Below are 24,675 nucleotides of genomic sequence, written 5' to 3' on the forward strand. Positions count from 1 at the left end.
ATATTTTCAATTGGATACCAGGAAAACATGCCGCATCGCACTCAAAGTTTTGAAATTTAGGTATTTTTCAGCTTAGTAAAACCACTTGTCTGTTTCCACACACTTTTATTTAAACCCACCATGGTTTCGACAACTCGTGCCATTATCAAGGTACATAGCCTTGGATGACAGCCTTTTTATGGTGGTAGAGTTTTTCAGGAGGGGGGAGGGTTATTGGGATGTGTTCATTCCAAGGTTAATGATGACGTCAATGGGTGATTGGTGGGAGGTAGGGGTGAGTGGAATGGGAACATATGGTCGTTACATAATTTAAAATTAGCAGGGCAATTAACAATTTCAAACTGTTCTAAGAAATCCAGTTTTTGCCTCTAGTCATGTATGTACTTGTAAAACTTTTGCAAAAAAATTGCACCAATGGTGTTCGTCATTCAAATGTCTTGCAATTCCTGATGAGTCGTCGTTATTTAAAAAACATCGTCTATGTTCTCTCATTCTCGTTTTAAAACTCCTCCCAGTCTGGCGAATATATTTGGTTTCACAATTGTCACAAATCATTTCATACACTCCACCTTTATCATCATTACAATATTCACCAATAGAGTTAAACAATAATTTACCTAGTGTCAAAGTAGTGTACCTAGTTTGGGTGTTTACTCATTAGACACTCGCAGAGTATCACCTCAAATTTCTTTCATTTCTGCCCTTTGGATTCCAAGATATCGCACCGAGAGTGAGCGCCAGGCACCCCAGCCAGACAATTTGGGTGGCACGCGGGTTGCATACTCTCTACATTTGTTGTTCATTCCCACTCATCATGAAATCATAAAGTTCTTTAGATAAACTTTAAACTTGGTCAATATAACCTTGGATGCTCTATTTATCTCTATTAATTGACAAAACAGGCTAAGTAGCAGTGGTTTCTTCTCTATATCTAGAATTTTATGTACATACGTATATGTAGAAATATGATAGCAAAAACGGATCTCATACCATTTTGATGATCTGCTAGAGGCCTGGGGCAGGTGTCATTCCCCAAATGTTGCGGTGGGACACGTCGTCAGCTGTTATGGGTGAAAAACAATTTAAATGATATTCATTAGTAACCACCTTGAAATATATTTTGGATGTTGTATCCTTTTCAATATGTATGTTATTGTCTTTATATTATTTATTATTAGTGCGATAAATTTCATGCACAATTGACCTTAACTGAAATTAATACGTACTCTTGGCAATTAACGCATGCCTTGAGGGAATCCTTTGTGCATGAAATCATGTCAGTAGTTGTTTTCAACTCATCGTTTTTTATTTCAACTTTGCGCAAAAATGAAAATAACGTAAATATAATCATGAAATTCCCAGCCAAAACTATCAGTATGATAATAAGGTAAGGCAAAAAACCTATACTTTGTTATCAACTAATTTTGGGTTATTTTTACTGTGTTCAATTTAGATGTTACTCCAAACAAAACAGCATGTATTTCCCTGTAAGTATTTCTCATACTAGTATTTACACCAGTGGTGCAACTATGAGTGAATAGATACCCTAATAAGACTCAGAAGTGGAATAACTAGGAATATGCCTTTAGGGGAATTGGGGGGCTTTGAGAGGGGGGATGAGGTTGGGTAGTGAGGGATATCCCCCAGAAAATGGGAAGTTAAGGTAAATTAAAAAATAAAATAAAATGCCTGAAAATGCATTTTACGTCATTTTGGCAATTTAAATTTAACTTTGTGCGGATGCATTTGTTATGTGTCCAAACTAGACAATGGTTTTAAATAATATTTTTATTTCTCTGGCGCTTTGGGACGAATACAGCCCCTCATCCCCCTCCCCATACTCAAACCACTAAGACTCAGAGCAATTAAAAAGAAAATATTTAAAACTATTACCCAGCATTGACATGGAATAACTGCAACTACTTAAAGTTAAATCTTTAGTGCCTAAATGATGTTAAATGTAATCCTAGGCATGTACGATTTTTTAAATTTTCCCAGTTGCCAGGGAGGGGGGTTGCCACCCCACGCCATCTCACCCATTCCCCCGCACCCCCAAAGCATATTCCTAGTAACGCCACTGATTAATACTATTATCCAGCTATACCATGCACAATAATTATTGGTATGCATTCAAAGTATGTAGAAATTTTTATTACAAGTATCATTTTTTTGTTCAGATTTCAAAGTGAATTTTCATCTCAAAATTGAAAATCATTCATTCCTTGTCCCAAAAGTTCCCCAAATTTCACTCATAGTCAGGTGTTATGGCTGTAAAATCAATTTACATGATATTATTTAGAATCCATCTTGAATTGCACTTTGGATTTTCTACCTTATTATTACGTATATTACCTATTGCTCAATTATTACGCATTCTATTATTTGAGCCATCATAGCACAAATCAGTTTCTGGAGGAATTTGTCTACCACAGAAGTGTATGATTTTGAATGTGTACGTGTTTGTTGATGGTTGGTAGTGAGGCTAATATAAAAAAAATGTATATTCAGAAAAATTATTACAAAAACAGATCCCATACCATTTTGATGATCTGTTGAAGGCCAGGGGCAGTTGTCATTCCCCGAATGTCGCGTTTAGACGCATAGTCAGCTATTATGGCTGAAAAACAATTTAAATGATATTCATTAGGAGCCAGCTTACATATGATCTACCCTTATTATTACGTATGTTCATGCTCCTTGCATGTATAATAGTATGATAAATTGTATATGCCATTGGCCCTTAACCTGGCCTGTGTTGGGCCGCCAAGACACCCTCCTATTCCGAAATTGACGAATTCTAATGTCAGAATACCAATATTGCCCAGTTCCTTGATGTAAATCATGTCCCATTCAACAGCATAATTAACACCGTCTTGGGTAAAAAAAATAATAATTTAATTTAATATGATTCAATCTCGTAAGATTCAATTCAATCTCAAGAGGGTGAGGATATAAATTTCAAAATTAATTATTGTATTCCACACCCCCAGACTCCCCTGCAGTCCTCCCCCTGAATACTCCTGGCACCCTCTGCCCATGGCTGTCCACTGTCGTAAGATGGCGCCCAGCACAGGCCTGCCTTTAACCCTTTCACACCAGACGTCGTGTGTGGCCGACGGGCATTTTCATACGCAGAAAACCTGACGTCAGGTATAGCTATCACAGATTTTTCAATGCAGACGACCGGATATATTGGCTCTGGCCGATTTGAGGGATGGTAAGTGACCACTGAGGTAGCAATTGTTGGATGCATTCAGGCCCGGCCTGAGACCCAGCTTAGCGAGTCTTTAGGGCCACTCCTTAGCAATTATAAGCCGGACCCTTCAACTCATTTATGATCATCCTCACCGTAGGAATCCGTTGCAAAATGTTATGTTGTCAATAGTTTTTCCAATGATATATTTTGTGCATACTACAATTTTTTTTAATACTTTGAAATGAATTTTTCATTTTGTTCTGCGTGTAATTAATTTGTAAAGGAAATTTTAGTGTTAAAAAATAACAGACTTAAGGACTTAAAGCCTTATTACCTTATGCCGAGCTTATACATATTTACTAACTTTGTTGTTATTAACACAAGAAACCGGTTTAAAATTTCACAATGCTTAAAAAATACTTGTTATTCTTTTAGAAGAGTAAATTATTGAAAATCAAATACAATGTTTGGTTGAAAAAACACTGGTAACGCAATAAGTTGACCATGGATTCGTGCTATGATAGGGATAGAGGGTGTGGTCCAGTGGGTGGGGTAAGGGACGGACGCTAATCGCTGGGCTTTGAGCTTGGTGCCAAAACAGAGGGACAAAAATACACAGGCAACTCACACCCTAAACAGAGCTCAATACAGAGAGGTTTGAAATATTCTAATGCTACTTGTAGCACAAAAACGTTTTCCTATTCTAGCCGCCAGTGCCAAAGGGTTGAATGAAGATAATAGGTATTCTTGGAAATTAACATGTGCATTGAGGAAATGTTTTTTGAATGAAATGACACTAATACATAAAAAAATTATATTCAGAAAAATCAAAAAAAAAAAATAGATCTCATACCATTTTGATGATCATCTGGAGGCTAGGGGCAGCTGTCTTTGCCCAAAATTCACACATAGTCAGGTGTTATGGCTGAAAATCAATTTACATGATATTCATTAGGAACCATCTTAAAATGTTATTTGAATGATCCACCCTTATCATTATGTATGTTGTTGCTCCTGGAATTTGTTATAATAAGTATGATAAATTGCAAGTGCCAATTGTAGCAGAAAGTACCTAACCTTGGGTTGGTATCTAAGGACTTTCCGTCGATGGGAAATGGTGAAAGACCCAAGGTTGGTACTGGTGGTTACTTCCGGTATTCCCCATTACGGGAAAGTGATATGTAATGTCAAATTAATGCCTCGTATGGTAGGAACTATCAAATAAATACATAGCCATCCAGTGCCAGCTTGCTCATTTAATCTCTATCACCCTCCTGGGCTAAAAATACAACACCAATGACCCTTAAATAAAGACAATAGGTACCTACTCTTGGAAATTTATGAGTACCTTGAGGAAACATTTTTTTTTGCGAAATCATTTGTGTCGTTGTTTTTCAATTTAATTCCATTTATTTCATCATTTTTTATTTCAAATTTACATAAATTAAAATCAAAAGTGATGCAATCAAGAATATCTTTGCAGATATGGTCAGTGTTATTTAAAGCACATAAAAAATATATGTACTTTGTTAATAACAATATCTGGGTTTTTTTACTGCATTGAAATAAAATGTTACTCCAAGCAAAACAGCATGTATGTATTTCCCTGTTAGTGTTTCTCATATTAGGAATGGTGGATTTAGGAGGGGGTGGGGGGAGCACAGGGGCATGTGCACCCTTATACCCTTAAAAAATATACAAGATTTTTAATAATGTCCCATCATCATTGCATTCATTTTGTATTACGAGGTAGCCTAATGCCTCCCCATATCAAAATCCTTTTCTTGTGCCCCCCAGAGAGAAATCCTGGATCTGCCCCTGCATATTTAGTACATATTTACACTATTATCCAACTAGACCATGTACAATTACTTTTGATAGGTTCTCAAGGTATGCAGAAATATTTTAATACGAGTATCTTTTTTTTGTTCAGATTTCAAAATTCATTATCATCTCGAAATTCAAAATCATTCATTACTTGTCCCAAAAGTTTCTTAGTACATACCTTGGCTGAAATGTCTTTTTAATGTTAAATCACAGGTTTGACAAACATACATATATTTAAAGATGAAGCATTGAAAAGTCTTGGCTGTTGTTTAAATTATGTTCTCATTAAAAATTTGAGTGCACTAATACATATATTTTCTAACGCTCACAGGGCATGGTTGCAAGTAATTTGTTGCAGTAAAGAAACAAAAAAATCATTAACAATCTGCCCTACAATCTATGACATTGTTGTGATACGACATCTGCTATCATCTCAAAAAAGGTAAAAATGGGTGATTGGTCAATTCCACAATTTTAAGAAATTCAAATACAAAAAGAATCTTTCACCAATTTGAATAAAAATCTTGGATCCATATTCACAAAATCTATATCTAAAAATATTTAAGATGCAAAAGTTATTAATAAAGGATACAGGAAGAGCATGGCCTTATATTTACAATGAGTTAAAAGAGGAAGAAAGCTGGCCACGGCGGGTAAGCTAAGAAGAGGGGCATGGTGGTCATTAAGTTATTCAGAGTTACAAAACCTCTAACTAGAAACTCTTTCCCGTAAACAAAAGCTATCATAGCATTAATCAGTTTCTGGAGGAATTTGTCTACCATAAAGGTGTATGATTTTGAAAGTGTATGTATTTGTTTTTTTCATGAAATGAGACCGATTTACATAAAATGTGTACCTAGAAAAATGATAACAAAAACAGATCTCATACCATTTTGACGATCTGCCAGAGGCTGGGGGCAGGGGTCATTCCCCAAATTATGCAGTGGACTCGTTCCAGTCACGTGTTATGGCTGGAAAATCAATTTACATGATATTATTTAGAAATCAGCTTAAATTGAACTATGGATGATCTACCCCCAGTGAGAAATGGGTGGTGGAATCCACGTGGAACCCACGTGGAGATGTAACGTGGATACCACGTGTTTTTGGTCGTGGAATCAACGTGGAACCCACGTGGAAATTTGGTGGAAAAATTAAAACAGCAGTAGGTGCTGTCCTAAAACCATTAAAACCTCAACCACTCTATATCTAAACCTTCTATGTATATGTGTGTCTATGATTTTTCATGTGCTCTCATGCCTGCCTTTCCACGAATTATATAAAAATAGAATGTGCGATACATTTTCACATAACTAGCGTGGTTTCAGGATGATAAATGACGCAATGTCACCAGAGAGTTAAGTTCCACAAATTAGAAATTCTGTTTAACATTTTATGCTAATCACCACAAATCCGCTTGAAATCAATGTGGATTCCACGTGGGTCCAACCACTCAATATCCACCACCACCATATATCCACGAGTCAACGTGGATTCCACCACCCATTTCTCACCGGGCCCTCATTATAACTTATATTATTGCTCCTGGAATTTTTTATAAATAGTATGAAAAATTGCCTATGCCAAATGGCCTATAAATAGAGGTCCGTGGAAGACATTTTATTTTTTGCTAAAATTCATTTTTAAACCATGTGATTTTTGTGTTATAGAAAATCTTGGCAGTGTTTTATAATGCTACAATTTTTCCACATTTATAGCCTTTTATTTTATGGAACACGTTTCATGAATACTAATACTTTTATTAAGCATTTTACATAACATTTAACACAATTTCGATTGTACAAAATTTCTGATAAAACTAAATGAAGGAAATGGTCAAGTATGTGGTATTGGCATATACGATCAGCTAATGGCAAATCCCCACTCCCTAATATATGTCTATACTTGGAGAGCCATTCCAGAATGTTTGGATTGTCAAGTTTCTCTACACTAAATAAAGCCTTTAAAAATGCTTCAGCAGTAGCGACAACAAGTTCCTCCTTCGCTTTCTTTGACTGAGTGACTGTGTGTTCAAATTCTTTAATTGCAAACTTAGCACAGTAAAATGTGCTCTGTCTTTCACAAAAAATCCTTCCGAGTTGAATTCACTTACCCTGGTATGAGCAGTAGCACTAGCTTTTGGAATTTTAAAATTCGTTTCCATCGTTCGATATTTAAAGCTGGAACCACGATAAATAACAGTCCAACAGCAAAACACAACCTCTCATAATGGTGTTTTCAAACTGATTGTGAGTGCTGGGTTATTACGGTATTACCGTAGTACTGTATAACTTACAAATTGGCCAAAATATTTCATGTCGTGGGTTCTCTTTCGATACCCCTCACCCAGGTGTTGAGGGAAGGTAGGACATGCAGCTAGATACAACAAAATCGCTTAGTTTTGATTACAGCTGTTGCCAGTCGGCCAGGAAAGGCAGTGAAATAAGTACATGTAACTCAAAATGATTGGATTCATAGAAACGGGAAAAATTATTTCCCATTTATCAATCCTGAAACATCTAGAATGAGGTTTTCTCACATGAAGAAATAGATGTTAGATTTGGCCAATGTCAAAATGCTTTCTTTTTGCATTGAAGCTCAGTGGAGATCCGAATATCCGACCGCTTATAAGGAGAACCCCTCTCCTCCTGTCCTTTCTGTTCCTACCTTCCCTTCCCCAAATGCTAGCACTTTGTGCCTTCAAATAACTATCCGTGTGTATGGATGTCTTTTAATGAATCGAATCGCTCAGTTGACGGGATGGCACCGTTAACGGTCGCCTTGGTCACCACGACACCCATTTCAATGTGGCCCAGCAGTGCGCCGTTCACGGCGTGAAATACAGGCAGTGCTACAGAGAGGCCGCTTTCTGAAGAAATGACTCTTTGCAATGAATAATTTCCCTGCAGATATTATCAGTGTTATTTTAAAGCACATAAAAAACTATACTATATGTTAATACCAATATTTGGAGTTATTTTTTCTGCATTCAAATCAAGTTAAACAAAACAGCATGAAATTCCCTGTTAGTGTTTCTCATATTAGTACATGTTTACATTACGAGAGGGGACCTAACGGTTGAGAGAGGGATCTGCTTTTCCCGTAAAGGGTTCCAAGCAGTGATATTTTCTGAGTCAGTGTGAGAATCCTGGTCTCTCTGAGTGCATCTGTTTGTCTTTGGGATTTTTTTGGTTAATCAACTTTTTCCGATGTAGCGAAAAGGTGTGATGGCTGACTGGCGGGGTGGACATGCAGCAGTGAAGTTTATTTTATTTATTTTTTTTTTGAGGGGAAAACTCCCGCAGAAACTCTAGTGATGCTTAAAACTGCTTTTGGGAATAGTAATCTAAGTAAAGCACGTGTCTACGACTGGTTTTCTCATCTCAACAATGGACAGATGTCGATTGATGACCATCCTCATTAAGGGCACCCGTCAACATCAAGAACGGACGGCAATGTTGCAAAAATCCACTCCCTCGTTCAAGAAGATCGTTGCCGAACCATAGGAGAACTTTATAGGTATTTTGCAGAGGTTAAGGGAAACTATCCGGAGAAAAAGGGCTGATCTTTGGCACACAGGTGATTGGTTCTTCCACCATGACAATGTACCCGTCCACACCGCAATGTCCATGAAGTGGTTTTTGACAAAAAAAGGCATCACGCCAATCGTTCACCCCCACTTTTCACCAGATATTGCCACCTGTTACTCTCTCTACTTCCTAGACTGAAAAGGGATATTAACGGAAAAGGTTTTGGGACGGTAGGTGAAGTAAAACAAAAATCGGTGAAAGGCCGAAAGAACATTGATTTTAGTGAATTAAAAAATTGTTTAGAAGTGTCGAAGTAACGATTAGATGAATGAATGTGTTGCAGTCAATGAGGATTACTTGGAAGGTGATAAAAATTTATAGAGAAAATATTGATTATTGAATAAGTTACTGCGCAATTCCTGTTATTTTTGGCTCCCCTCATGTATTATCCAACTAGACCATTCACAATTACTCTTGATGGGAACTCTATGCAGATATTTTTTATTGTGAGCACCTTATTTGGGTCAGATTTCAAAACTCACAATCATCTTGAACTTCAAACTATTCATTTCTTATCCCTAAACTATGTCTTAGTATGAGGGCTGGAATGTCTTTTTGAATGTCACATTACGGGTTTTACAAATATAGATATCTAAAGATGAGGTATTAAAATCTCAGGGAAATATTTAAATAAAGTTCACTTCAAAAACTACAATGCACTAATATGCTAATATACTAGTATGTTTTATAACGCTCACAGGGAATGGTTGCATGTAACTTGCTCTCCTAGATTTTAGTGACAAGATTAAACAGTGGCATTTACCAGGACCTACGTCACCCTGGGCTTCCCAGGCAACTACCCAGGGTGGCGTAGCTAGGGGGCAACCAAACGCCCAAACAGCAAAATTAAATTGTTTTCCAATTTTAAAATTTTTTATTTTTTATTCTATCTCATGGTGCAAATTTATTTTTTATTTTTGCGGAAGAAAAGGTAGACTTTGTGAAAAAAAACTCATAAAGTTTCATGGCTATTATCCATGTATATAATAAAAATATATCACTGCCACTCATATTATGTTGGTTCTTGAAAAATATAAGTCTATTAAACTATTTGGATTAAAATGTTCTTATTACCTCCGAAAATGCTCTCTGGTACAGTGAGTCCTCGTTTAACGTTGTTGATTCGTTCCTGAAAAAGTCGACGTTAAGCGAAACAACGTTAAACGATGCAGTGTTTCCCATAAGAAACAATGTAAAAAATTTAAATTGGTTCCTAGCCATGTTCCTAACAATCCATTTCTTCGTGAAGAATCCAGAATTTCCCGGGCGAGAATCCAAGGAGGCCAATTATCGGAGCCGTAACTTTAAGCAGACTTTGTGACCAATCGGGAGACACCTGAATCAGGCCAAAACGAAAAAAATCTGAATCTGACACTCGGGAGCACGAGGATGAAGGGCGAGTCAATTTTCGTGATGATATGAATTCTTTAACCCGGCGGAAATCGCGAGAAACATTCATTACTGATTATTCACTTCAGCATGATAACGATTCATTCGAAACGAAACGAATTTTCATAACGAAAAGGTTGGGAAGAAGGCATTATTAAATGAAATATAAAAACTAAAAAGAAAGTATTTTAATGGCGAAACATCGATATTTTCAGTAACAGAAGAAATTTTAATTGTAAAAACTCGACCTGCAAACCTAAAACTCGACCGATCTCTCCAGCAGTTGCACCTTCTTCAATTCTTTTAATAATACCAAGTTTTTTTTTCTAATATCGCCGTTTTTTCTTCACGTCTGAAGAACCGCCAGGATAGCCACTCTTCTTCGTGGACATTTTTTTCGGTTGGCATCAGAAAAATAAACGGATAATGGGTAAATGAGGTGATAATTATTCGCTCAGACGCATATTTAACATACGCTACCCACGCCAACCTTTTCTGTCGAGCGAAAATTACCAATCGCATTAATATAGTAATATTTACTATACATCAGATGCGCTTGCGTCCTATTCGCCATTCATTTTTTTTTCGCCGCGCATAATTTGAACAACGTTATCGCGAAGCAATAACGACGTTAAATGATCAAGGGTTTCAATTTTTGGACAACGTTATCGTGAAACAACGTTAAACGGGACGACGTTAAACGAGGACACACTGTATTTCTTTTTAACAAAAAATGTACACTGCATTACACACAAAAGAGGTGATGCTACACAATGGCTCAGGGAGGGGTCAGGCTTTGGAGGATAGACCACTTCCGCCCCGAATTCAGAGAAATTTTTTAATTCATTTCATTTTACTTACTTAATTGCATTGACATTAATTATGGAAAAGTGTAAGGATCGATAGAATATCCCTGAGAAAGCTGTAAACCTCACCATTTTGAACCATTTACATATCTTAAAATTTTCTGGGGGAGGTCCCAGCACCACCGGCTTACAATGGCAGGCATTCCATACCATCCAGATCCCACAGCATTGATTGTCCTCTCTAAAATTCCCCTGTCCTTAATTCCTAGCTGTACCCCTTTCCCTGGACCACTTAATTGGTATACATAATTGAGGGGTATTCCATACCAAACCCCCCTTAGTAGGGCAACACAACAGCAGTTTGCTCTGTGTTTTCCCTTGAGCGGTCCCTGGTATTGATGTACAAGTCATTTATATTTTGACCGTAATAAAGATAAGAGTGCTATCCACAAGCATTCTTGTTCTTTTCCGAATCCAATCAATTCCGCATTACAATATTTGAGTGCTCGAATTTTGGGGATTTGATGGATTTTAGGGTGTTTGCAGATTATAAAGCATACAAGCCTCAAAGTCTCAAAGTCTGGATCTACAGGCTTTATATAGTTGTGTTCGCTAGTTTCCTTGTGTTCACCCATCCCTATTTCCTTTGATGCCAAACGTCGGGTTGAATCGACGAGCATTTTCATACGCAAACGACCTGATGCCGGCTATAGCTGACATGGGGGAAGGAAGGTGACTGGTGAGATAGCTGTGGTCGTATGCATTCTGGCCCTGCCAGAGACCCAACTTAGGGAGACCTTAGGGCCACTGCACCGTAATTAAGCCCGACCCTCCCCTTATGGGATCTGCTTTTATCCCACTCCACAATGTTGATTGTAATGCATTTACGTACATGAGTAGGCAAAAAATGTCTTGTGAACGCATAACTCAGCTAAAAGGTTTGCGCCGAGTGCATTTAAATGGGTTTATTATAGTATCCTTTGTGTTATGTTTTCACTTAGGGCGTGTCAAGAGGTGTGCCTACGCGGCAGGATGACCAGCCACAGAAATTGCATGATGTCGTACATGTGACATAAAACAAGCTAATGCAAAAACAACAAGAAAAAGGACAGGTGGGATACAACAAGAAGAGGAACTAAGGCGTTTTGGTAGGATGAGAAGTACTTGTGTACTAACTTGGGTAGCAATCTGTGCAGCCATGGTAATGCGCATAGCAGACAGACAAATAGACATCCACTTCTAAATATATGTAGAAGATGGTTAGCTAGATTTATAAAATCCCTTCTTACCTTTTATAGGAGGAATAGGGCAGGGGCGCAGCTAAGGACAAAGGCTGGGGGGTGGGTTTAGGCGCAGCTATAATACTTTGGGGTGTGGGGGTATTGCATAACCGCCTTAAGATTAATGGTGTAAAATGGCAACCATTACGGTTTTCTGAGGGATATGTGATTAATCCTAATACTATTCTATAAGTAATACAAATCCATTAAGTAAAATGGATTAAACTTAAAAATTTCTCTGAGCTCTGGAGGGGTTTTATCCCCCACGCTGCGCCACTGGAATAGGGGATGCTCAATTGAGTATTGAGTTTAACCCTTAAACAGCGGAGTTTTTTTTCGGAGTTTTATTTTGTTTTTCCGTTATAAACTGCTTACTGCCCAAGCATTCAGATAACCACTTAGTTTTAAAATTCTGTTGATTCGTTCTTGCTAGAGGGGGTGTGCCCATATGGGCACGCTAGCCGTTCCGGCCACCGGTCTTCATTCTGCAGAAGAATCGCTCGAACCATCATAATTCTCATTTTTATTGTGTGATACGCCATATATTTTTGCATTTACCTATAATACTTCTTTTATTTGACAATTTGAAGTAATTTCAAATGATTATACTTTATTTTTTTTAGGTTTAAACATTTTTTTGCTGAAATTAACTGTATAAAACTCAGTTTTGAGAAGTTATCGAATGAAAAATACATGTTATCAATGAGTTTATTAACATTATTAGTCCTATATTGCTGGTAGAGTCTTTGACAATTATAAATTGGGTTTTTCAATTGCAGAGTATGATAGTCAGAATTCCATTGAAGGTACCTGGGCACTTAGAACATTCTGAGCGCTCACGGGAAGAATATTACTCATAAGAAAATCGACGTCTATGAAACGGGACAAATTGGTTATCTCTGCCATCATACCTTATGTCATCAGACTTTCTATGATTAGTTGCACTTGATTGGGAATGTTAAATACGACCACCAGGTCTGGGAAAGGTACATCTTCGTTACAAAAACACTTGTGCAATCTCTCGCCTAAGGCTTACTGCGGTGTATTTGAAGCAGAATTTTCCGTACAGATCCAGGCATTTACAATGACAGCATCAAGGAGATAGCTTCATGTGGACCATCACCATGTTTTCCTCTGATAACATTCCTGTATCTGTTGATATTTTGATCTGTGGGATCAGTTCCGCCCATCTAAATATTGTAGCTAGAGACCACTGCTGGCTGCCTAACTTGTACAGTTTTTGAGGTAACACGTGGGAATCTCGTGACCTTTGTGAGTGGGTGTACACATTGCCAAGGTGACTTGACAGTCACTACCGAATAGTCATTCTATCTAGCAACAACAATATCCCTTTCTTTCTCCCGTGCGAAAGCATGGGAGCAGCGGGGCTGCTTAGCTAGCTGTTTTTTCGATCAATGGGAAAATTTTAGGTATCCTTTTTCTCAGAACCCTCCCTCATATCCTTAAGATTTTAACTGACTTATGAGAGGGAAGCTAGTAAACCAATTGTCAAAATAAATGGAAAAGATTTGTCACTTGCTCTAGTAAATTGTCCGACATGATAAGCTAATACGAAGAGCATTTACCTACGAATTTATGGTAGTTATTTTTTTCTTCAACACTCAGTCCCTGCTATATGCTGAAGTCCACCAAGTAATCTTGAGGAGTATTCAAGCACTCAATACTATATTTTAAAGGCGAAACTTATAGGTTCACCCCGTATGAACTGTTTGCAGCCATGATTGCTAAAATATTTTATCATGGATTTATGGTATTTTACATCGGGGGTTGGCACATAGTTTTCTGAACAAAGGTACTTTATCATATTTATGATTGGCCTAAGTGTGCACATTTTTTCGCTGTTATCGTAGTGATTATTAGCTGCACAGTGAAAAACCCTCATTATATTTTGCAACCTTGTGAATGGCATTATACACCACAGTGTTTCGGAAATCATCGCCACTCTCCCAAAAATTCTCTTCCTGCAGACAGCAATAACCACTCAAAAAAGAATTGAATAGAAAAGAGAAAAATAAATTTCTTCCGTCACGAACATTTCGGAAACCTCAACTTGGAATTTACCGGAAATTCAGCGAAATTCATTTCGAGGAATATATTCTCAGCGAATGACACGTCATCTCGTGCTTATGTGTATGTCTCGGTCATTTTACTGTCTCCTCCATCCTTTTCAGGACTAATCACTGACGGAGCTTGAAATGGTTGCTAGTTAACTTTCGCCTTGATTGTCTCCTTGCGACTTACAACCAGGGATTGGACTTAGTTGGAAAATTTGACCACGTGTTCAATGTGGTCGATGTGATCAAGGTTCAATCTACTTTTTATCGTTACAAAGTTTTCTATGCGATACAAAGCGGTTCACAATGAGCTTCGCCATTGTATTTATCAAACATCCTTTCCCCTTCCACCATGCCCTCGATTGTTGGGTATGTATACCAGTGGTAGAAAATAGCCCTATCATTCTTCATACTAGATAGTTGAGTAAAGTATAACGTAAGCACGATGAATAAAAGTGTTGAATAGTAAAAAATATATTTTTTGTACTAAAAATTAATGGAAATATTACAAAAAAATATTGATGCCTATAAAATCAAGTGACATAAGAAAAAAATGAAAGATTGACAAAAAATTAGCGTTTTACATCGAAATTATTTGATAACAGACCCAATAACAACGTTTATAGCGAAGGACACCTGCCAAAAAAGACACCCCCGGCTACCGGCTAGCGTGCCCATATGGGATCACCCAAAAATAAATTCAAATTCCTTGTCTCATAAGAAAGATATCACTATGCTTGCAAAAGAAACCGAAGTTGACAACATTCATTATGACGATAAGATTAAATACTTAGCCGAGTATAAAAAATAAAAAGGAAAAAAATCGCATTTACTGAAGACACATCGCCATTTTTTCTCTTTTGCCTCCTCGATCAGAGTGAGTAAGAATACCTAACCTGCCACAGTCAACTGCTGGTATAAATGCTGGCCGTTAGCACACGAACCGAATAAAGTGATGCATTGTAATCATTTTAGGCAAAAACAGCATGCTCTATAATATCTGGGTTAGAATTTATACGAAATTCTTTAGACCACTGCAGCTGTGCCCATATGGGCACGCTAGCCGTTCATGGGTTAATTCTCAATTGAATTGCTTTGGAATGATTAGAATGGTAGAAAGTATTTCAATCTTGTTACAATCTAAGAGTGAGAGATCAATACTTATTCTAGGAATTAAGGTACAGCAATTCCAATGGAAAACCTTGAAAATGTCATATACCTCTGGGTGGTTGGCCGCCGACATGCCAGGGAGTTGTCCTTGATGTTATGGCCCTGAAATAGTGAAGGCATATAATTGTAGATAAACCTCATTTATTGATGAAAATTAGAACTGTGTGACATCTTAAGATAACAGAAAAAATGTTATTCTAGACCTAACGTTGTGTGTTTTTAATGTTATAACCACTATTATCCAAGATTATTACAAGTTTTTCCAAGAGAACTTTACATTTTTTAGAATAAGGGTGTTCATAGGGGAGAATTCTTGTATTCAGAAATGTACTATGGGAGACATAAGTGATAATTACATAGGGGTCAGTGTTTGCCAATATCAATACCACCATGGGAATAGATTATCCCACAGCAAGGTACTATTGTTTTCAATAATTTGTTGAAAACCACACATCCAATTTTCCTATCAGGGCCAGACCAGTAAAACTTGGATAGCTGGCATACAAGGCTAATTGCACCCAAGGTCAAGGATGTGACGGAACTAGCAAAATCGGAGTCAAAGTATATGCGATGTGAGCAAAGTCTGGAAACGAGCACGTAGTCTCGTAGCTGATACTATTGCTATCATCATTGATTCATAACTAATTATATTCAAATGTGAGTTTGCACAGACTACTCTGAGTGCTTGAAGGAGCTTTGCAGCAGCCTGAAACTATGTACAGTGTCGTTAACCTCAGCTTCAATATCAGTGTGGCAATAGAAATGTAATTTAATTAATTATGAATTAATTTGATTAAAATCCTGTTACTTCTCCTTGTTTAAAAGTGATAAGTGCCATGGAAATTGAATTTTCAATGGAAATAAAGTACATCCAAATGAATGTTACTTCCAGAATCAGTTAATGAGCAATCTTCCCAGCTATAGAAAAAGGAAAGCAGTCCAATGATCCGTGATTCTCCTATCCTATTAGGCAAGTTCAGAGGCAGAATATCACTCATGTTTGAATGGTGGCAGGAATGGATCCAGATTGCAGGGGGAGGCACTCCTTTACATTGAGAGGAATCAAAACATCTGGGAGTCTACCATTTCAATCCTTTTGGCATTTGCATGAGGTGGAAATCTCTCTAGCTTACGTCCACACCAATACTTCTAGGCATACAAACATATGATACATTCACTTACCTCTTGAGGTGGGACTTTGGGCCTCGCCGCGGGTCACAGGTGGTCTTGATGGCGGTAAAACCTCCCGTCCCCATCGGGATGGTTCCGCGACGCTCTCTGTCCCAGGGCCTGGCGGACAAGATCTTCAATCCGCCTCTCTATAACCCCCACCATCCAGTCAATTTCGTTTGTAATAGACGCTATATCCAGAATTATGTTGTTATACTGTTGCATGAATTCTTCAACTGAGGGACGGTGTAGGTGGGGCCCTGGAAAGTCTTCCACCCCCCTGGCAGGGCCCTGTTGTTCAACATTGAGGTCTTCCCATGGGTCTTTTACTAGGCCTTCTTCTCCCGGAGGAGGAGAGGCGGTTGGTGAAGGGCGGCCCTCCTCCGGGGGCAATGGGGACGTGGCTATCGGCATCTCTGCAGTTTCATCTGACGTCGCTGTTTGCGGTAATGCCACGTCAGCCCCTGAAGTCTCCAACTCCTCCGGGATAGGGCCCTCGGCAGCCAATTCCTCCACCTCTTTGCGTCCTAGGCATCTGCCTATTATAGAGAGGAATCCTTCTTGATCACAAATAAATTTGGGCCCATTTCATTCCCACCCCATAGATTTTGCTATCAAAATGGATTAGTTAATGACACTTGTAGACTATGCAGGATAGAGAAAGATCGTTTAATTTGATTGTATAATTAGAAGAATTGGAGAAGAAGCATTCACCTGGGTTCCTCATGGGGAATCTAAGTGAACAGTTGGGCATTAGGGACCCTAAGTGTCTTATATGTGTAACACCTAGTGTGGTTATCAAGGCTCTATTGCACCCTTGCAATGCCAAGGACCATGGCCAACTTTAAACAGGCCGGAACATGGAATTTTGGCAACGCTGTGCCGGGGTCCTATCGTGTTTGTTTGAGAGCATGGCGACTTATGCGTGAAGAGTATCCGTGTAACCGAAGTAGCATTAAATCTCTTGTTAAAAAGGCAGAACTGGACTTCTTTTGTGGATATCATATTGACTAAAGGTACGTACAATAGTTTTAAGATAATTTTTGGGAGCTGAAGGAGGAAAATCACGTTTATTACTTCAAAAGTGTCGCGGTCACATGCCGGCCGGCCATAAATGGTGGGGAATTGAGAGTGCAACAATACTGGTTTAAAAGGGGGAACAAGAATTATTTTTCTATACTTTGTTTTGCCTTACGGTAAGTAAAATAGTTTAAAGATATTCTCAGTGAGTTGTGAGTGGATATTCAACAGTATTTCATCCAAAGCATAGCGTCTGTTGGCGGCCGGCCACGAAGTAACCTTGAGAGTACACAAATGAAACTAGGCGTATTTGTCGGGATATAAATGCTGCGTTGTTTTTACAATTTTATTATTCTCGGGTTAACCAACGCCACCTAAAGTAAAAGGCCTGAGGACTTCGCTGTGACGTCATGACGCGGAGGCCGAAATCGCCTCCGGAGGCATCGCGATATAAACGAGGGAGAAAAACGCACTTCAGAGGCAAATCGTCTACGATGTTTGATAATGAACATTGGGTTCGAGGAAACTGTCATTCAGAAAGAACGATTGCAGTACTTTACGCTAAAAATTGTAATACAATTACATCGAAGATCAAATGCCCATTCACTTCCATATTATATACTAACTATTATATTCCATATTATATTGATTATGACGTGAGTTCATTCTAGCGGGAGGTGCGTCACACATTAAATCATTTCGTGAGTTAAAGTGATACGTATCTCGACGTACAGAGTACCAAAAGCTAGCCAGATATTAAGTACATACTACCACTAAGTTTTGATGCGCAAGATGTTATTCTATAGGCTTTCTGTTCTATCATTGGTATTCGGCATTTTACTTATTCCATTCTCTCTATCATAGAATGAGTAAAACGCCAAAAGTTTCAATGGCAAAATTAGCATTGAATGCAGAACTTGTATGAAATAAAAGTTTTAACTTGAATTAGAAATGAAGATTGAAACTTCATCATATGTTATAAGAAATTGCATGCGTGGCAGAATCATAGTTCCAGGTTCCTATCTCAGTGACGCGACTGGAGGATGAAGTAGAATGCTGCAGCAGACCAATGGAAACGGATGGTGATACCTGTAACTTGTCTTAGATGTGATTAACAGGATAGGCTTACCCCTTTCAATCTCATTATAATTCACATCCAATGCAATAAAACATATTTTTAATGCTAAAATATGGTTTAATAAGAATTTTTTTCACTTTATAAGAGTTACAATTTTCCTGCTTAATCCAGGTTTACTACAAGCATCACTTAATTTACGGCTGTAGTTCTTCAAAAATATGTTACATGCAACATATACAATTTTTTTAATTCCACTTGACATGTGATGGCCATCAGGACAGACTTCATCACTAAAAAAGTCACTCATTATCAATGCATTCATAGTTACGCTAAATAGAACAGTTCTTTGATTTGCTTCCCTAAGGAACTTCTCTTCCAAAGGGCCACTAACTATTTTACTAAACACAACAAAACAAAACAGCATTTAACGAGACTTCATGCGGAAAAAAAGACCTCCACGGCTCAGACACTTAATAAAATCATCATTGTTATTATCCTCCAACATGCAGTCTTTTGAAAAAAAATCCTTACATGAGGAGCAGTTGACCTTCTTAAGGTAGGACCGTACACAATAACCCGCAATGTATGATAGCACCGGTACATGAGAGCTAACACCATTAATGTCATGCGGTTCAACAAAAATCTTGAAATGGATGAACGACCCTGACTCAGAGCCATCCATATCTATGATATCATCATCATCATCACCATCATCAACCGAATCAATCAAAATACTCTCACAAGCCTGTGACTTTAATCGTAACGGCAGGCACGTTTGTAGCCTTAATTTGGTTTCAGACTCATAGAGTTGTCGAATGGATACATGATAGTTGGAGCCTGACAGCCGCCTGTAGAAACCAAAGCGAGCCTCTAGAGCGTCTGTCTGGAATTTTCCTGGCAACATATACTCCATACCCAACTCAATAATGCAATATGAGGCCAACTCAATTAGAGCATGGGTGGTATGCATGAAGGCAGTCCTTGTTTCACGTGATAGATTACCACAACCACTCTCACTCCACCTATCAACCCACTCAAAAACACTCTCTAACAATTTCATTCCTTCACACCCCAAAGTTAATGGCTTTTGCAAAGCATCTCTTAGCCTTAAACCTTTGTAAGGTGTCTTGACATTGACTACCTTCCACCAGTTGGTAATAATCTTAATAAAGGCCGCAGTTCCTAAGGAATTCTCCAGTTGCTTGCTTCTCCCCAAAAAGGAAAGCGCGTTCACCACATTCTCGTTAAAAACTTGGAGAGCAAGTTTCACATTTTGTCGCTCTAAATTTGATGGATAGAGTGCTTTAATGGTTAATGAATGCCCATACCTCACAATGTCACCACACTCAAGGAAATATAATTCACGAACAGTACTGAAAGAAGCTATTTCCTTTGGTTTGCAAGCATCATCGAAATTGGGGTAAAAAAATTGGTGTCCATTGCCTTGGTTAAGCCAATTATTTCTTATGCACTTCAGAATGTGCACAGAGTCAAATTAAAAAAATAATGGCCTTGACTTATCATAGGGGTTGGGGTACACAATACTTAATTTGTTGGGGAAAGAAAATTTTGACACAGCCCTCCTATTGATAGAGTTGTTGTCTGAAACCAGGCTCACAATTCTATATCCAATACCTTCTAATGCCACAATGATGTTTTTAGTGACGGCGAATAATTCATCAGCAGAGAATTTACTCACAGGAAGTATGTACACTACCTCTTTGAAAGAGGACATTAGACTAGACACCATGAATACATAAGCCGTTTTGGTAACACAAGGGGAGTTTTGACTTATGCCTACAATGCTACCACCCTTGTAGTCAACATAAGATTTTACATGAATTTCATCCATCATGAGCACCACATGTCTTTCATTGGTCTTGAGAGTAGAGAAAACAGTTTTGGCATATGCCAAATTGTGGGTCAAATCTCGCTGAGGGCTTAAATTATAACTGGCACACACTTGGCGGATGGTGGTGGGATGTGGGAGTTGAAACATACCGGAACTTCTAACAAACTTATAAGCATGGGGAGATATTGTAAAGAAAATACTGCAAAAAACAAAAGTTTCACTCCGATAACGATAAGAATGTTTACTACTCATCATAAGCTTAATCTGCTCAGTTAAGAAATTGACTGTGTCAACAAAATCATCAGAGGCGTGCAAAGAGTCCAAGAGCTGCAAAATTACCCCCAATTTATCCACCATACAAGAATTGGGGACAGGTTTGTCACTTATTAACGTTGTTAGCCCTGCTAATACCTCATTTACAGTATTGGTGTCTTTCACATACATTGGGAAGATGAAATTACCAATCTTTTTCAGTTCAGCGTGGTCCATGAACACATTTAACATTAAATCCCGATCAATAATGACACATGCTTTCATTACTGGAAACGGATCTGCGATAATATGGCAAAGAAGCAATTTGTCTTTTTTTAAAATAAAGGAAAAGTCCCCAAAAGATACGAACTTTTGGAGCTTCTCAAAACATTCACCCAATGTTTTGAAGCTCCTTGCCTCCTCGTACAGCCTTCTTTCTTCTATACTATCTCTAATGCACTTCTCCAGTTGCTCCATTTCCTTCTTTCTTCTCTTCTCTTCAGGCTCCAAGCGAGCGTTCACTGAAGTACATGATGGACGTTCGGGAAATACTGATGGTACCGCCCCTTCTCTCAGCCTCGGCGCTGGAAGCTTTACCGTGATCAACTTCCCTGTGCTCTCATCAAACATAGATGTCTCCCACAAAACATCCTCAGACATGAAATGTTTGATGCACACCTATAAATATCAAAAATTGTATCGTTAATAGAAAGAGATGGTTATCTTCCAACTAATTACGATGTACGAATTGTGAATTTCGAAAAAAAGTCTCATCTAGGAAATTGTTTTAGTAGAATTATCTTCTCTTCTGCCATCATAAGAACTTTGGCCAACTTGCGGGGAGATACAAACACATAAATTATACCACGACGCAGCAAAATAGATGGACATTTCATTCATTAACAGGGAACTTAAATCAGGCAGTGCTCATTTTTTGCGAGATAATTGAAAACAAACGCGAGATAAACCCTTTTCGATATCCAAGACCCATGTGTAATTTAATAACTTTCACCACCTTACTCAATGCACACATACTCAACGCACATAACACTACAAAAGGACACTTGAAGTTGGCGGTAAATTATTAAATAACAAACGTATGTCAAAAATTCAAGCACAATAACATATACGTTCGGCATAAGCACGAATTAAAATATTTCCTAAAACAGAAGAATGTATCAAACCCATTTTTGAACTTTTTCCAGGGAATTTTAATTACTGTTAGGTGAAGTTATTAAGTTTAACTATTACATACTATAGTAGAAAGCAATAGTACTTACTCTGGAATAGGTAGTAGGAGTAAAGTTAGTCCTATGAATGCTTCTTGTCCACTTCATCTTCAGCAGCTCATCATCTGGGAATCGAAACACCGAAACTTTTTCACCGCCCACATAATTTCCTCGGCAATGAGGCACACAACACTTATTAACTATTTTCTAGATTAACTTCCGGTGAATTTTAAAGTAATTTCCGGAAAACACGGCAATTAACAGCTTCGATTAACTTAAATCAACGTACAACTATATCACTTTCGCCCTTGAACTCGCGTTAATTCAAGCATGAATATAACACGGAGTCCCCTTGACTACAAGTAAACATTGGCCTCCGCTAATTGACGTCACACAACAGAAGTCCTCAGGCCTTTTACTTTAGGTGGCGTTGGGTTAACAGTGATTGCTATATTTGGTGTGCCTTATGAATAACTATGTGTAGTTGTGTTTATAATAACGTCGTATATTATTGAACGACGAATGGCTTCTCGTTTACTCTGTTAATATATGTCTCCAGGTACTGATGTTATTCATATTTTCCAAACCTATCATGAATGCACTGCTTTTTTTCTGTGATCAGCGAAACTATCTTTATTAATGCAACTTTCCATTGTTTTCATTAAAGGGGCCCAAGCGTTGTTGTGTGCATATTGCAGAAGCAACTACCTATCCACCAAAAACAAGGGGTATATACCCCTTGTTTTTGGTGGATAGGTAGGGGATAGGTAGGTGGATGTGACTGTGTTCCAGTTCACCAAAGATGAACGCAGTAGACAGAAGTGGCTGAAGAATATCCCTCGGAAGGATTGGAATCTTTCTTCAAGCGCAACAGTTTGCGTCAAGCATTTTGCTGAGCGGGATATCCTACACCGAGTAACTTACATGAATAAGAACGGTGGAGTGAAAAGTTACGAGTTAGATCGCCTAAAGTTGTCCCCTGGTGCTACTCCCACAGTGTTTCAGGCCCTCTCCTCTTCTTAAAACTTCTTATTGTGATCAGTGAACCATGAAAATCTGTGAACATAAGTAGATGAGTTGTACTTCTAAGAAATGAAATCAGGAAATATTGTATGAATCAGTGGAACATGAAAAGACTGCTGATGAAATGACAATATATATCTTTATTTCCGAAAGACATGCTAATTTGACATCTGGCCGCCTTCTAATACTGAAGGTACATTGGAAAATCAATTGCTACTAAGTGATATGGAATATATAAGTGGTATTTTGAACTAATTCATCTTTCCCTTCCAGGTAAAACTTCTTGTTGTGATCAGTGATCTATGAAAACCTGTGAACATAAGTAGATAAGATCTTGGAAATGAGATCAACAAATATTTTATGAATCAGTGGAACATGAAAGAACATTGATGAAATGTCAATATTTGTTCTCGTATCGATAAGGGTACCTTAATTGATATTTATCTGCCGTACTATACTCTAGGTATGTTTAAAATCCAAGGGTACTGAGTGATATCATATATGCGTGGTATTTTTGAACTAATCCATCTTTGTATTGCAGGTAAAACTCCTTATTGTGATCAGTGAAGCATGAAAATCTGTGGAAATAATTAAATATGAATTATTTCTTGGAGATGAAATGAACGAATATTGTATGAATTAGTGAGAACATGAAAGAACTACTGAGGAAATGACGATACAAGTTCTCATATTGAAAAGACTTAGTAAATTGACGTCTAGCCGCCTTCCAATACAGTAGGTATATTGGAAAATCCATGAGTACTGAGTGAAATTATGTATATATGTGGTATTTAGAACAACATAATAATTTTCTCTGCAGCTAAAACTTCCTTTAGAGTGAACTTTGAAAATTTGGTCTTAAAATCAATTATTAAGAACCTGGTGTGGCTACCATTATCGAGATTAATTCAATAATTTCCTTTCGTTTGTAAAATTTGATTTGATTTTAATCGGTATTGAGTTATACGGTAGTATAATGTTATTTGTTGAGACATTTCTCCAATTCGGAAGTCATTATTATTTCATTATACTGGTCTTGGTGTTTAGAAATATTAGATTGACAATATATTTATCTTCCTTATGGCTTCATATTTTTTACACATTTTTGTCTAATACATAGAATGTTAAGACTAGTTTTTTTGTTATATCACATGAAGTTTTCTAATTAGCCCTTACATTTGTACTAATCATGTTTTTTTCATCAAATTTTTCCATCAGATAATGTGGTGCCTGTGAAACTGATAGCTGTTGCTGGTGACGGTTCATCGGTGAACTTCAAATGGCACGATCTATGGAGGTTGTTTCCGGCTGAAATTGAAATTAAGAACCTGTGGCAGCTTTTATTTATTCCACTTTCTGGAGTAATATTTATGCTTTGATGGCCATGCCTTGTGACATTGTGAGGTTGTTTGATATGTCGTTTGACCTCTTCAATATGAAATGTTTACCGGAAAATGTATATATCTGATTTTTATTTCAAATAAATGTTGTTAAACGTCATACATTTTTTTCTCTCCTGAAATACCGTGGCGAAAGGTGCTATAAAATAATGCATTTCTTTTTAACATGTTAATTTATTAGGTTATTCAGGGAGGTGAAATGATGTTTATTTTAAAGCCGCTCTTTATTTCTAAGTCAATAAATTTTATAGGGTGCTATTCTATATAAACAACCAATGGGTTAAGCGGTATTTCCTTCTTGGTCTGAATTTCTGGGTC

General features: G+C 37.8%; 1 protein-coding gene and 2 long non-coding RNA genes across 3 annotated transcripts in view; all 3 read right to left on the bottom strand.

Annotated features, from left to right (window-relative positions):
• Positions 1-2,694, bottom strand: part of LOC124165196 — a 4,025-nt gene extending 1,331 nt beyond the window's left edge. The window contains exons 1-2 of the long non-coding RNA XR_006866166.1: positions 2,538-2,694; positions 991-1,061 (exon numbers count right to left, since the gene is read on the bottom strand). This is a non-coding gene — a long non-coding RNA (uncharacterized LOC124165196). The remainder of the gene's footprint in view (positions 1-990; positions 1,062-2,537) is intronic.
• Positions 2,695-4,049: 1,355 nt separating this feature from the next.
• Positions 4,050-16,680, bottom strand: LOC124165193. Its single transcript, XR_006866162.1, has 4 exons — positions 16,516-16,680; positions 15,383-15,435; positions 5,913-5,994; positions 4,050-4,121 (listed from the first exon to the last, which is right to left on the bottom strand). It is a non-coding gene; the product is annotated as an uncharacterized LOC124165193 (long non-coding RNA).
• A 3,406-nt stretch (positions 16,681-20,086) lies between these two features.
• Positions 20,087-22,342, bottom strand: LOC124165187. The gene is made up of 2 exons (XM_046542477.1): positions 21,986-22,342; positions 20,087-21,383 (listed from the first exon to the last, which is right to left on the bottom strand). Exons 1-2 carry the CDS (start codon positions 22,040-22,042, stop codon positions 20,097-20,099), a joined length of 1,344 nt encoding a protein of 447 aa, XP_046398433.1. The 5' UTR covers positions 22,043-22,342; the 3' UTR covers positions 20,087-20,096.
• Positions 22,343-24,675: the final 2,333 nt, after the last annotated feature.

The sequence above is a fragment of the Ischnura elegans genome, chromosome 9 (genome assembly GCF_921293095.1).
Source record: "Ischnura elegans chromosome 9, ioIscEleg1.1, whole genome shotgun sequence".
In the NCBI taxonomy this organism is placed as follows: Eukaryota; Metazoa; Arthropoda; class Insecta; order Odonata; family Coenagrionidae; genus Ischnura; species Ischnura elegans.

Bases quoted from the DNA above. Each gene is read 5' to 3' on its own strand.
- LOC124165187 (XM_046542477.1), bottom strand. From the start codon at position 22,042: ATGAAGTGGACAAGAAGCATTCATAGGACTAACTTTACTCCTACTACC. The intron at 21,384-21,985 runs GTAAGTACTATT...TGATATTTATAG, and splicing joins CTCCTACTACCTATTCCAGA to GTGTGCATCAAACATTTCAT.